Consider the following 13,990-nt stretch of genomic DNA (forward strand, 5'->3'; position numbering starts at 1 on the left):
TAGTCTAAAATATCAACTGTCATATGAGTAACAAAGCTTTTATTTTCCTCTTCAGAATCCCTGCAGAGTTGAAAGATGCATCCTTTTTTGACCCTACATCAAACAGAATCAGATAAAACTGCCAGATTTTAGCTTGAAAGCTGCAATAGCTCACGTACAAATCACCATAATCCATTCGATGTTTCCAACGAGGGTAAAGATGTTCTGCAGGGTTGCTCGGTTTTATTGCAGCTACTGAAGAAGACAAACAGATACACACCTCCTGATGTTCTCCTCCGCTCAGTGTTTATGCCTATTTTTATGCCTGTGATCAGAATCCAAACTCCATCTGATTCCCACACTTTGTTGCCTGTCTTGAGCTCCAGGTGCATTGTGGGTAATGTCTACTGGTTCCCAAGCCCACAGTAGCCAGACGGACCAACGCTGAGTGATGAATGTGACCCATAAGGCCAAACAGATGAAACTCTTCTGGGACACACATTAACAGTGTGTTGGGGATTTCTTGAATAAGTCTGGCTGAACGAGGGAATAACCTACTCTGTGGACGTCACCCTAATAAAAAAAAAAGCACAAATAAACAAACGTAAAGGGCTGGTTTGCCAAATCACCAGCTGATTCAGGCAGTACATGAGACTAAAATGTGTTTGGATTGTGTTTCTTGGCATATGTACATCTACTTAATGTTTGCCTGCCACATACACGTCTCATTTTCTAGTTTATTCTCTTGTTTACACTGACACCGGCTGCAACTTTACTCTGCATTGATTTCCCAGGTAAAGCTTATATAGAATATATAGAATATATTATTATATTAATATATTAATATAACAATGGGATCATTTCATTTGTGTAGATGAAGATTTGTTTAAATTATGTTGAAAACCAAGCATTTTTCATGGAGTATTTTCAAATTCAAGCATGTTCCAACCCTTAAAAAAAATATGTCTGTAGAGTTTGTGGACGAGTTCAAGACTGGGAATACTGGGAACAAAAAATAACTGTGATCAGCCTTTTGTTAAAATGTTTGAGTTACTTTGTTCTATTTTTTAAACATACACCATTCTCTTGATGAAAAGGAAAAAACGAGCAGGTCTGATTGGATTGTATATTTATTTGTTGTAATAGTTGAATTTACAGGTTGCAGAGAAAGATGGTATTGTGTGGAAGATATTTAAAAGTACATGAACAACAACAAAATGTATGATCAGCACACACAGATGAGTTCAATTATTTTGCTTGATTAAATCACTTCTCGGGACTGTGTTTAGACTGACTGACACGTCCATGACCCTCCTCGTTCATGTGCCACACTTGCTAAAGTGGGGCAACTTTGATCTTTGTCTATTAACCATGAGAAGCTCTTAATTAGCTAAAATAACTGAGAGCACCTCCATGAGTGTACAGGGACCTTCATTAAATCCAAACAATAAATAAGCGAAACATTTTTTTCCTTTTGAAAACGTCATGAGACATTACCATTAAAACACACTAGATCATTGATCACACTGTAATAACATCTGTTTTCTCCAGAATTTAGCAATATTTTATTAATTCTGCTGACAAATGGGTGACTTAAGCTGGACTAGGTAACATTTCTGCTGAGCACAACATGTTTTTCAGCAGAGTGAGCACGTTGAGGTTTAGTGTCTTGCTTATTGAGACTTCAAATGAAACAGAACACATGGCTGTGTATAACACTGTAATGCTCGCAGAATATCAATGTAACCTCCTAAAATCTTGATATCTGCTCTGTCTGGTAGGTCAGAAACCAGCCTACCTGATCATCAAACAGTCCATAATCAGTGCATACAAAAACGTAGGTTTGACTACCGGACATGACAAACATCTGGAGCCGTCTGTTGTCGTTAACACATGAACAAGATGTTACACTGAAGATTACTGAACTGTTCTATCAGGTAGAGTGAAGGAGAGTACAATGTTTGAGTTATGTTCCAGCACGTTCTACTTCTCTGTGGAGAAGGCTCTCTTCATGAGTGGGGGAGGGGTCTTTCCTGCTTCGTACAGAGATTCAGGAGGAGGAGAGCTAAGGCAGCACCAGTCTGGGATGCGGCCTGTCTGGTTGTAGTAGTCTCGTGACACCGACCTGCTGCCAAGGATGTCCTGCAGTGCTCCGAAGATAGCACCTGTACAACAGAGCAGAGTTATTACAGTTTGGAGTAGTTTTGTTTCATTTTTAATTTTTGTTTTCAGTACAGTTTAGTTTCAGTTATTTTCCACTTTTTGTTTGCGAGTTTTATTTTACTAATTTAATTATTATCTAACTCAATTTTATCATTTTAGTTTAGTTTTGTAAGTCAAAAACTTCATTTCAGTTACTTTCAGTTTTTTTCTAGTTTTTATTTTTATTTCCACAACGCTGTTTTTTGCTCACTTGGAAAGCCTTCAATTCAGCAGATAGTGATAAATATTTAAATAAAATCTCATATCTGACCTCCGAGCCAGGCGGTGCAGTTGGGTTTGGCAGGTGGAGCGTGTATACGCAGGCTCTTGCTGGCCAGCACCTCGCTGTACTTGGGTTTCTCCACCAGGAGGCGTATCTCAGCCAGCAGTCGGTGCAGGAAACCTGGCAGCATGGCCGTGCCTCCGATCACCACCAGGTTCTCTGAGAGCACCTTACGTGCGTCAATGGGGCACTGCAGGAAAACACATGCATACATTTAGCATATTAGATCATTGACATAGATTACTTCTTCTTCTTTCTACTCTGATATGACAGGTTGGCAGGGAAGTACAATTAAAAAAACAGGCTTTTATCAGCTGTTTATATCCACAGCCTTTGCTTTGAGGCCAGGGAAATGTGCAATTGGATTTAATTTAAAAAACAGTTTAGATGAAATAAATAAGAAATCACCACCCACTTCCCTCCTTCGTATTAGTGCAGTAAGAGGAAAGATGAGACAGGAGGAAGCAGCAGCTCTACCACTACTGAACAGCACTTTCTACTTTTCAGGACAGGTGCAGACTTAAAATGTGATGGATGAAAGTAGCTGAGGTGAGCGTTACTGCAGTGTCCTCTCTCATGTGTAGAGCGCTAATCATATATCAATACATCCTGACAGACAGAGTGCTGGATTAAACGTATTGCTGCTCCAGTCAAAGTGTGAGGCTGTGTAATGTCTGCTGCTGCCTGACCCACTGAGATTAATTAGGCTGCTGTCGTGTGCCGACTTGATCCCCGCATGGACAAACAAAACGGCTCTCAGTTACATGGAGCGGCCACGGCAGTGTCACCATGGCAACCACAGTGAGTAAAACTGTATGCTCAACTCCTATATGGAGCACAGAACTGGGTTGCTGCATTCCTCCTGACAGAGATACTGAAGGTTTACAGAAGGAAAATTAGAAATGAAGAATATCCACCAGCAGGGAAAATCAGTGAAGCAAAATCGAAATGAAACGATGTCAACCAAGACAGAAGAGATGAGACTGAACCGCCACAACACGCATGTGCTAAAACAGGTGAAACATTCAAAAAACTTCAATCCTGTAGAGGTAATAACACCAACAACTCATTTAAGACCATGGATTTTGTGATATTTGTGTGAAAGAAACAGATTTCCAGTGCAGACAGAGATATCAGACTCTCTGATCAAAAGTGCCAAGCTTCAAGTGAAGTGGTCTCCAACCCTATAATTGGGGGGCTGCATCCAACTATTTTTACAACTTTGAAGACTGACAATCTGTCAAGAACAGAGGTGTGTGGAGGTTACACAATACACAGGATTTCTCTCTCAATATCCCTTTTCATTCTACAAATAAGCACTTCTGTGAATTTTTGCAGAAGAGCGACACTTTGAGCAGCCCAGTTTTCTTTGTTTTTTTTGTGGGACAGTTGAGTATAAAATTTAAATGTCAATTTTTACTAATATGGGCAAGTCAGCATGAAGGTATTGAAAATAAGATGGTTTTGTGTCATTCAAACAGTAATTTAATGATGGTCTCTAAGTGAACTGATAGAAGTTTATGCAGCACCTGTTACATCTGAGTGATCAGACAGAGACAGAACAAACAGGAGGTGTTTTGTACAGTGGTGATTCGAGATGTACTACTGTGGGGTTGCTGTCACAAGTAGGATACAAGCAGCTGTTTTAAAAGCTTTAGACCTGTCAGTCAGGTATAATATCCATGCTGACATGCAAACATGTCTTCTAAATAACCTGTGAAGTATCAACGCTCAAAAACTGAGGTTTGATACACAGTACCAATCAAAGGCTTGGACACATCTTTTCATTCAATGTTTTTTGTTTTATTTTCATATTTTTTCTGCACTTTATAGCAATACTGGAGACATCAAAACTATTCAATGTGTAATTATGTAGTAAGCAAATATGTAAAAAACAAGGGAAAACATGTTTTTAGTTTTTAAAATCTAAAAAATCTTACACAGTCTTCTGCATTTGCAATCAAAGATCACATTGTTATGAGATCTTTGAGTGTAAGTGTAGAACACAGTGTGCAACAGTCTTTTTGCTTTTTATTGCCCACCTATGGTCTTCTTCTTTGCACCTGTCAACATACAAGTGTGCAAAGGTTTTTGCTCGTTGATATTCTAGATTATTCAAAGTAGCCACATTTTGCTTTGATGACAGCTTTGCACGCTGTTGATATAATCTGACACAATTCGTCTAAAAATAAAGAAAAAACACTGAATGAGAAGTGTGTCCAAACTTTTAACTGGTACTGTGCAGTCATATTTACCTCTGTAACTTAAGCTAACACAGTTTTTATTAAAAATACACATCTGTTTGTCTCACAACTACCCTGATGTTGCAGAAACTGTGAATGCATCTTTCCTGTGTTGCCTCCACACTCGAGTGCAGAGCGTCATGTATATGTGCCTGGTGTAAGTGCGCCAAAGCAGTTGCTGATGAAAGGCACAATAGTTTTGGTAAAAAAAAAAACAAAAAAAAAACATCTTTCATGCCCACGTTTTTGTCAAAATTTTCAACAAAGGCGGTGGCATAGAATACAAAGGCAGGCAGAAAACTGACAAGGGAAGGGAAAACCCTATGAGAGCTTGTTTCCTAGTGAGGTTTGTTCCTGTTTTGACAGAGAAAGACATTTGATGCAAATCTGTGTTTTCAAATCTTGCCTATTATCTATGTTCAGAGTACAACCAGTAAACGATTGCTCATAAACACATCTTGCCCTCAAACACGCAAAGATAGACAGAAACAATAACTACCTTGACCAGAGCATCAAGTATCAGAGAGGCCACACTCTTCTCTTCATTGTCCTGTTCAAACAGGATCTCCATCACAGAGTCCCTGAGAAAAAAACAAGAGGAAATCTAACGAGTGACAACTTTGTGACAGAAATCCAGAGAGAGTACAGAAAACAAGCAAGTTAAAGGACAAATGTCTGTCAATCGTCCCACAGATGGACAGTACAATGGGGAGACAAAGGAAGACAGTAAAACTGGACAATCTAATTTTACAAGAGGACCTTCACCTGGGGCAAAGGGAAATGTGACGACACCGAAAAATAAAATACAAAAACACAGCTGAGAGATATTTTAGTTTTTTAAAAACTGACCCTGAAACTGCACAGAAAAAAAACTAAATCTGTCTGTCTCCTCAGCAGATGTTAAGAAAGTCATTTGATTTGAATTACCTGATTGATCCTTTGACATGGAGGATTTTCTCACCATCCAGAGGGTAATCCACATCTGGAGGAGCGGCTGGACGCTGCAACAACATCACATAAAGGAAGAAGTGTAAATACATCTACAGCAGTGCGTTTCTTAATGCAAACATATGTATGAGAAAATTAAAGAAACTAATATTAAAAGCAGTATACTATGTTTCACTGACCTCAGCTGTACCATCCAGGTTAAATTTGGCTTCCTGGATCTTGAGGCCTCTCTGCAGGTCACTGACAAAACATGTTCTGACTGCAGGAAGCAAAAGAAAACCAATAAGCATCTGGCATAAGTGAAACACATTCACACTAAGAACACTTTAACAGATATCCTCAATGACTACAAGCAATGTTAACTGCTGCTGAATTAAAATGTTATAACATCTTCAAATCATTCAAACAATTAAGAGCAGATTTTAATTTATCGTGAACAGAACTTTTCAGGTATCTACACTTTACAATCAAACATCCACACTGGGACAAACTGATATTTGTTGGTGTTCAGGATTGAGAACGTGAAAAAGCCAATAACCAGCTTATACAGAATCTCAGCTTCAATGACAAAGGACCATTATGTGAAAGAAAAGTGGGACAGAGCACAACGACAGGAAATAAGGGAGGAAGATTCTGTGCTCAGACTCACGCAGTCTCTGATGCCAATGGAAAGAGTTTCAATGAAAGACAATTAACATTTTTCATTTTTCAGATTTTTCAGAACACCACACACTATGGCTGTTTCCAAAACAGTCAAGCCTTTTATGTATGTGTGTTTGGGCAATGCCCATTGCTGTAAATGTGTTTCTTTTACTACCTAACAAAGTGGTGAATGTTGAATTGTTAAGAGACCCACTGACAGTAATTGTTAGGATGAAACTGGTGGTAATTCACAGCAGGAACAAGATGTATTTATTACATATTACTAACAACAGCAAAGAAAGAGATGGCTTATTTTTCAGTGTTAATATCTTTGTTATTTCAATTTGTTTTGACTTATTTCTACACATATTTTCTCATTGAATTATTTACACATATCCAACATTTTAAGTATTGTCAACTTATCTGGGGATATTTTTGTTGGGATCTAAGCAATAACTAAATAAAAATAAGTTAAAAAGGTTATAAAATATAATAAATTGCACATTAGTCCTGTTGTTTATTTGATAAAATCAACATATCTATGGTGTGGTGAGCACAGTTGGTTTGCTTCAGTTCCCTGTTAATCACATTTTGGCGGGTCAGTTTTGCTTGTATAATACTGCAGTGGGTGGATGATGACGGGAGGAAGGAAGGAAGCAGCCACAGTCTCAACAAAAGTTCTTTTCTCTAATTTTCTTTTGGGAATAGAAATAAGTGCGATCCATTACCCTCATGTGAGCCAGTGAGACGTGCAGATTTGAAATAATATTAATAATTAAAAAACAAACAAAAAAAAAACACTCAGTCAAACCTACCCTTGATATCCTCCACAGTCTCCTCTGGGATGGTCCCTGAAGAAAAAAAGATGAAACAGAGATATCAATGAAGTGGAACTTAATTTACTTTGGTTCACTTGTGCACAAATCAGCCATTTCTCTCATTTCACATTTGATTTATGACGAGGCTGAATCAGCATTCGGGCAACGTATGAGCTGACTGCAGCAAATGACAAGAGTCGAATATGTCTGCATGGTGTAATACAAGCACACGTCTCTGAACGTTGCTGCAAAAGAAACTCATTTTGTGGTCACTACTGTCATATAGGCACCTTAAAAATCCTGTGTGGACTTTGTATTATTCAGGGAGAAGAAATGGACTTCAAAATGCAGTGTAAAGGGTTAATTATGGAGACCTCAGCCCTTCTTTGCCTCGCTCAACAGTCCAGTTGAGTGCGTGGGTCTGCTGTCTGTCTTAATTATTGATGCATGTGTGTGTAGCTTCTCTCACTCTGCTGCAGCTGTACATCTCACAGCTCAACACGATGACTCAGTTCAGTTTCCTCCATCGAGAAAAAGTGTGGGGAGAAAACTCTAAAATAGACTGTGTGCATACTGTATCTATAATTCACACAATGAGAAAGAGAGTCACTCAAATTGTCACACAGAAACAAGTTCTTCTTATGAATAGTAAATGATGCATAATGGGTCAAAGCCAGTCTATTTTTCTGCTCTCTTTCACTGCATTGTACAACAAATTAGCAGTCTATATCAGAGTTACAAAGACACATAGTTTATGGTATTTTTCTGTAATTACCGATGGCAGCTGGTACACTCTGCCCAGTGCTGGTGTCTGTGTCCACAGTGCACTGTTCCACGAGAAGTCCCTCTAATTCTCTACAAGAAGAAGACACATGCAGCAGTTTATGGGAGGAAAGAAGACTGCATTTTACAGTCACAGGATTTTCAATCAACACGGAGCAAAGCGTGAGACAGAACTGCCTCTTTTTATAGAACACCAACACGCAGAGTCACACACTCCTCTTAAATCTGTTAGAGCTACTTACTTATGGATGGCCTTCCCTCCCAAAGGCAGAGCCTCCCAAGCCGGCAGAATAGGAGTGCACTCATAAACCTGATTTCACAGTTAAGGTGGTAACAGATAAAATGAAAGTTTACACACCTTTTCTTTTTGCATTCACGCATTCAGAAGTATCAAAAAAGAAAATATTAGTAATGCATCTACAGTGAGACAGTTATTGGTGTGCTGTAGTCTTAATGTTCCTGTTATGAAGCTGCTTCTTACCGCAGGCGAACTAAGTTGTTTAGCCTATCTTAGCACAAAGACAAGTAATGGAGGGGAAAACAGCTGACCTAGCTCTGACAAGGGTTCCTTCCAACAACTACACATAAACAGTGTTTCCATCAATGCAATTTTATGTACATTTTGAAATATTGCATTATAAAAGGTTAATGGAAACAGCAAAATTTGAAAAAAAACCCCTCAGTTTTGCAAAAAACTTTTTGTCTTTTTTGAAAAATAATTTTGTGGGAGATGGAAACACTTTTTCAGAATAAATCACTTAACTCACATGACTGATGCGGTTTTCACTCTGACAGTCTCTATAATACATCCATGATTACTCCACACAGATCTGATATAACCTTATACACATTAATGCATGAAACAAACGGAAATGTCAAGTGCATTTTCAATCTTGTATATTTTTTAATGTTCGAGGTTCGACTGGCACTTTTAATTACGTCATTTTGTTGCGTTCTCTTTTTCTGCAATGGAATAATGATTTTCTGACTGCAGAATTGGTGCCACCTACTGTGAATAAACTCCTAATAACTGCATAATTGTAGTAGATGAAAACAAGCATTCATTCACATTTTCTTTAATTGAAATAGGTGGAAATTGGAAACAGGGCTATTGTACGAAAATACATAACAGTACTAGTTAATTAATGCATTTGGAGCTACTGAGCGACCCAGGAACAGCTCTCTGAACTCCACACAGTGAGAGCTTTGCAGGCTTCCACACTTTCATAACTCTGAGCAAGTTGACTCTTGGATGTAATGATGACTAATATGCTGCCTACCAAGATGCTATAATGTCATTAATTCAATTTTGAAACAAATTGGAGGCATTTTTGTCCTTTGACAGGGGCTAGTAATTTCCCCTTACTTCTTCTGCATCTTTATGCAGGCCTGAACGTGTCTCTTCATTAGCTACAGAGATTAAACTGATATGAATCGTCTTACTTAATCACTGGTAAGAAACAAATAAATCCATCATCCATCCATCTAAACAGCTGGAGTATTCCTTTAAGGGTCAAAGACTCTGTGGTGACAGGAAAAGGATACAGGTAGGACGAGCGTCTCTGTGTAGCCACAGTCCATCACCAAAGCAGAGTTGATGCCCAAAGTCATGATGGCCATGAGATGACTGGGGGCAAACAGCACAGAGGGCACCTAGAAATCACCAGGATAACACTTAAGACACTCACTCCACACTGCAGGTGTGTTACTGCAGGACTGTCTTTACTCTTCTTAAACTCGTCTACTTTTCATGTTCATGTGGAAACCCCACTGGTTGTTTTAATGACCACAGAGCTTAACTTTTTTTGTGAATATTTTAAGAAATAAGTTTATTCAAATAAGTAAATGTGTTGTATCAGTATCAAATATGATCCACATTAAGACTTTTTCCAAACATGTTCTGCAGCTTCTATGAAACAGATCTGCTTGGTTTTCATACCTCAAACTGCTTGAAGAAGACCTTGGTGAGCGTCTCCCTGAAGTGAGACGGGCAGAGGATGGACTCGATGATGACCACTCTTCTGTCGCGGGGGTTCACCAACAGGTGTCTGATTAAGACAAATGGGAAGACAAACTTTGATTTGATGAGGCTGAACTGCTTATATATGTTATATAAGTATATGTTCTGTAAAAAGGACTTTTAGCATTCTATTACAAAGAATTACTAAAGCAGCAAGAGTCTCACCTGAAGTACAGTATGTGGATAAACTCTTTGAGGATGACATAAAGCTCTTCTGTGTTGATGTTGTACTGAACCACTTTGGTAGCCTGGAAGTGAGACATTATTTACAACATTAACATATATTTTTCAAATTCTAAAGATCCTTTCTTCAGCAAAACACACACAGCGATGTCACACCTGTTGCTGTCCCGGTTTCCGTATCTCGCTCGGAATTATGAACCTGGGCCCCGTTTCCCCTGCAAAGCCACATCTGAAAGAAAAGGAAACTGTCAGCCAAACTGCTAGGAGACATTTTTTGCAAAAACTTTTAGACTTTTTTTAGGCTGTTTAATTGTGCGTACTGATCCATTTGAAGTGGTAATAATTTTAAAGGCAGGAAAATGCAATAAGTGTCAGGCTTATACACAAAACATGCAAATATGAAGCATATAAGCATGGCAATCAAATTTTATAGTGAAACATTTTTTTATTTGAGTTAGACTTAGCTCAAAGGGCAGATAAAGTAAGTTAGTTAGTAAGCTGTACATAAATATAATAACAGCACAGCTCTGTGTCAAATTTTCTAAGATGGTAACAGTAGTAGACAAAGACATCATTATTAAAAGAGAAGAGAAGAGTCCTCTTGATCTTCATGTGACCTGCCTCAGGCCAGTTTCTCATCTTCCATCCTCTCATCTTCATACCTTAGACTATAATTTCAGCAAGATGGCACATATTATATGACACTGAAGCCACATACGCTGCCAGTGAAATATATTAATATATATTATTTCATTTTTGATAAATCTCCTATATGTGCCCACTGTAAATACCCTAAATGTGTGGAGATATGCAAGGTTTAATGATAGGTAAAATGAAGTTTAGCATCAGATAGCATTCAGACATGGATAGACAGGGGATGTGCAGTACATTTAATGCTTTTTTTTAATTTATTTTTTTTTATAATTGTTGATATCTAGTTACTGACTGCACTTTAATGCCTGGCTGGACTCTGTAGATACTTATGATGGCCGCTACAGATGATCTCAGAATACTGTTTTTGTTCTGATGTGCTTTTAATGTGTCTATATGTTGTGTTCTGTAACACACATTGCCTCTGAGAAGTCAAACTACCAGGTGCTTAAATACAACTATTTAGGTCACTCGAACAGCTGTCAACATGGGAGACACAAATGACAGCAATCTGCTCTGGTCTGATGAAATCAAATTTAGATATGTGGTTCACTTAACCTTTTCTAGTTACATTTTAAGTAACTGAACGTTTAGCAATATAATAAAACGCTTCTCAATACCCGTATTTCTAGCTAGATAATTCCTCTGATAAAGTTTAGCATTAATTCAAATCACTGTCTGAAATGTGTCCGAATACGAACATGTATGCTGTTCAAAACCCTTTATTTGTCAGTGCAGCTCGCTATGATGCTAACGTAGCGCAATGCAGTTGTTTTTCTTTACTTAGGGGATTTGATTAAATTGGCATTAACGCTGCTTAACACTAACATGTCTAGTTAGCATCGACTATGTGGCTTACTAGCTGCTAACGACACTAGCTTAAAACCTTAACTGCCGGTTTATACAACTATGACTCGTGTGTTTGTCAGGATTAACCCCAATATGAGTTCTTTAGTGCAGGAAAAGGGTGGTCATCTAAGAAAACAAATACCTGACAGTTAACGTTAGCATCTTATGCTAACCGCTCAGTTAAAAAGGCTAACTCACTTTGTGAACGCTGCTCCCAGGTCGATGACGATCGCAGTCTTCTCTCCTCCACTTCCCAACCCATCAAATAAGGGCATTTTATTAATCTATTCCCCTTTAAGCTCAAATAAAGTCAAAACCTAGCGCTGACAGTCACAAATTTGCATCGTATTTAGAGAATGGAAGAATCTGTTGTCTTCCTGTAGGGCTGGGCTGGGGCTTCAGAAATACGATGACGTCACATGAGCTGCCTGATGAAAAAATGCTCAAAGAGAATAGACTGAATTGATGGAAAGCTTCTGTTCAAACAGTATATATGTAAAAATGAAATAAATACATACTTTCAAACATATACGACATAGTATACAGTAACATATACAAACAGTAAAATTTTAGAAATATTCTCCGATTACAGACCTGATGATAGTTAAAAGTTTAAAGCACATTTTTCATCAGTTTATATTTTTCTTGTTTCAAAATAAGAATTAAGTTCATTTAAAAATATAAATCGATGAAGCTTTCATTTTTAAAAAACGTTCTAGGGGAGACCAGGAGCAGTTGTAACAGTGAATAGGTGTAACAATATGGGTTTCATTGAATGAAAATGAAACAGGATAGTTTGCTTTAAAAGTTCTTTCACAAAAGGACTGCAATTTTTGGAACAGTTGTCCTGTCTATTGACATACACAGATGTAACACATGAATGTTGATCATGTAACCTCACTGGGCCACCAGAGGGGGCCACTGGAACCTTTTCTGTATGCCTCAACTGTCCAGTTTCAGTGGGCTGTCTGTGGACAGTTCTCATATTAAGGCTGATATCTTCGTCCCCACTTGAGTCACATTTGGCGCAAATTCAAGCAAATTATTATACCACTTGCAATCGCCATACCACATACCGTAATCACACCACTGCTACACTAATTCTCAGTCATTTCTTGCCTAGATATCCCACCTCATTGTTGGTATTGACGAATTTGAGATCTTAATTGGAGGTGAAACCTTCAATGTCTTTGATACTATGACTGTTTCAGTGTTGACTGCAGGACTTGTGACTTGAAAATGTTACTTATGATTATAAATATGCACATACATCACTACTTATACTAAGCACTCATGCATGCTGCCGCTTATATGCTGTGTATAATACACTGAAATGTAAAAGCTGGGAGTGCATGATTGACCTTTTTTCACAGCAGCCCTTTTGGCATGAAATAGAGTAAACACAGGTGCTACCACAATATATTGAAAATATCCCATGTAGATCCCTTTCATGAGCCACATTTTCATTCAAGTGCTGATATAACATTTGTGTGGTGTCATCATCATGCAAGTGTGGATAAAGTTACCAAAGCACCTTGAACTGTCTTGTGTCTGAATGGTGCTATATAAATAAACCTGCCTAGAAAATAATATTAATTCACCAACAATTCAAGGCAGATTAGTATACTATAAAATCAAAGTATTTGTTTTAACTTTAAAAGGCTAGTGTCCAGACTGTATTCCATTTTTAAGTTGACTAAATTTGTAAAGACAAGTTGAGGTAACTTTGTAATGATTCAAAACCAGTAAACCTTTCTCGTCAAGTAAACTTGATAATAGTTCAGTTTTACTTGAGAAAACATGTTCAGTAAGCACCAACAACTCTCCTGTCACACTGATGAACATTTCAAACAAATGTGATTTTCTTTTATATTTTCTCAGTTTGAAAAGTCAGTTTTTCACTTCACACAAAGAACTTGCAGCTTCAGCAGCTCCTGTACTTCATTCCAGCACTGACACAAAGACAATATGTGAAACTGTAAAGTGTTAGGGGTCTGACTTCAATACTAACCTTCATCATTTTTTGCATTTTTTTTTATTATTGTGAAAATGAAGAACCATACCCCATCTTCAAATGTATTAGAGACACACAGCACGTTTTCATCCTGTATATTTTCTTCAAACTATAAAAAAGGGTCTCACGAGAGTTTTAACTCTGTAGTTCTAAGATAAATACTAGAAAATATAATTTTAATGAGCCTGAATACATTCAAATTGTATATTTACGTTAAGTTCATGAAAAAAAATGTTTAGTTGAATCATCTAATTTCTTGTATGACTTTTACTGCATTTAATTTAATTTATGCATGAATATTATTTTAATACATTTGCCTCTGCTGTAACAAATGTGATTCCCTTTAAATAAGGTATGCAACCTGTTCTTTACAAA

At 37.7% G+C, this 13,990-nt stretch overlaps 1 protein-coding gene across 1 annotated transcript; it reads right to left on the minus strand.

The window, feature by feature from the left end:
* Positions 1–1,343: 1,343 nt before the first annotated feature.
* On the minus strand, positions 1,344–12,002 carry actr10 (actin related protein 10). The gene is made up of 13 exons (XM_084737913.1): positions 11,800–12,002; positions 10,258–10,330; positions 10,084–10,166; positions 9,838–9,946; positions 9,444–9,551; positions 8,141–8,208; positions 7,891–7,970; positions 7,113–7,148; positions 5,835–5,914; positions 5,635–5,708; positions 5,207–5,288; positions 2,453–2,654; positions 1,344–2,144 (listed from the first exon to the last, which is right to left on the minus strand). Exons 1-13 carry the CDS (start codon positions 11,874–11,876, stop codon positions 1,963–1,965), a joined length of 1,254 nt encoding a protein of 417 aa, XP_084594039.1. The 5' UTR covers positions 11,877–12,002; the 3' UTR covers positions 1,344–1,962.
* Between the last annotated feature and the right edge of the window lie 1,988 nt (positions 12,003–13,990).

Source organism: Lutjanus erythropterus, chromosome 15 (genome assembly GCF_056507025.1).
Source record: "Lutjanus erythropterus isolate fLutEry1 chromosome 15, fLutEry1.hap2, whole genome shotgun sequence".
Classification (NCBI taxonomy): Eukaryota; Metazoa; Chordata; class Actinopteri; order Lutjaniformes; family Lutjanidae; genus Lutjanus; species Lutjanus erythropterus.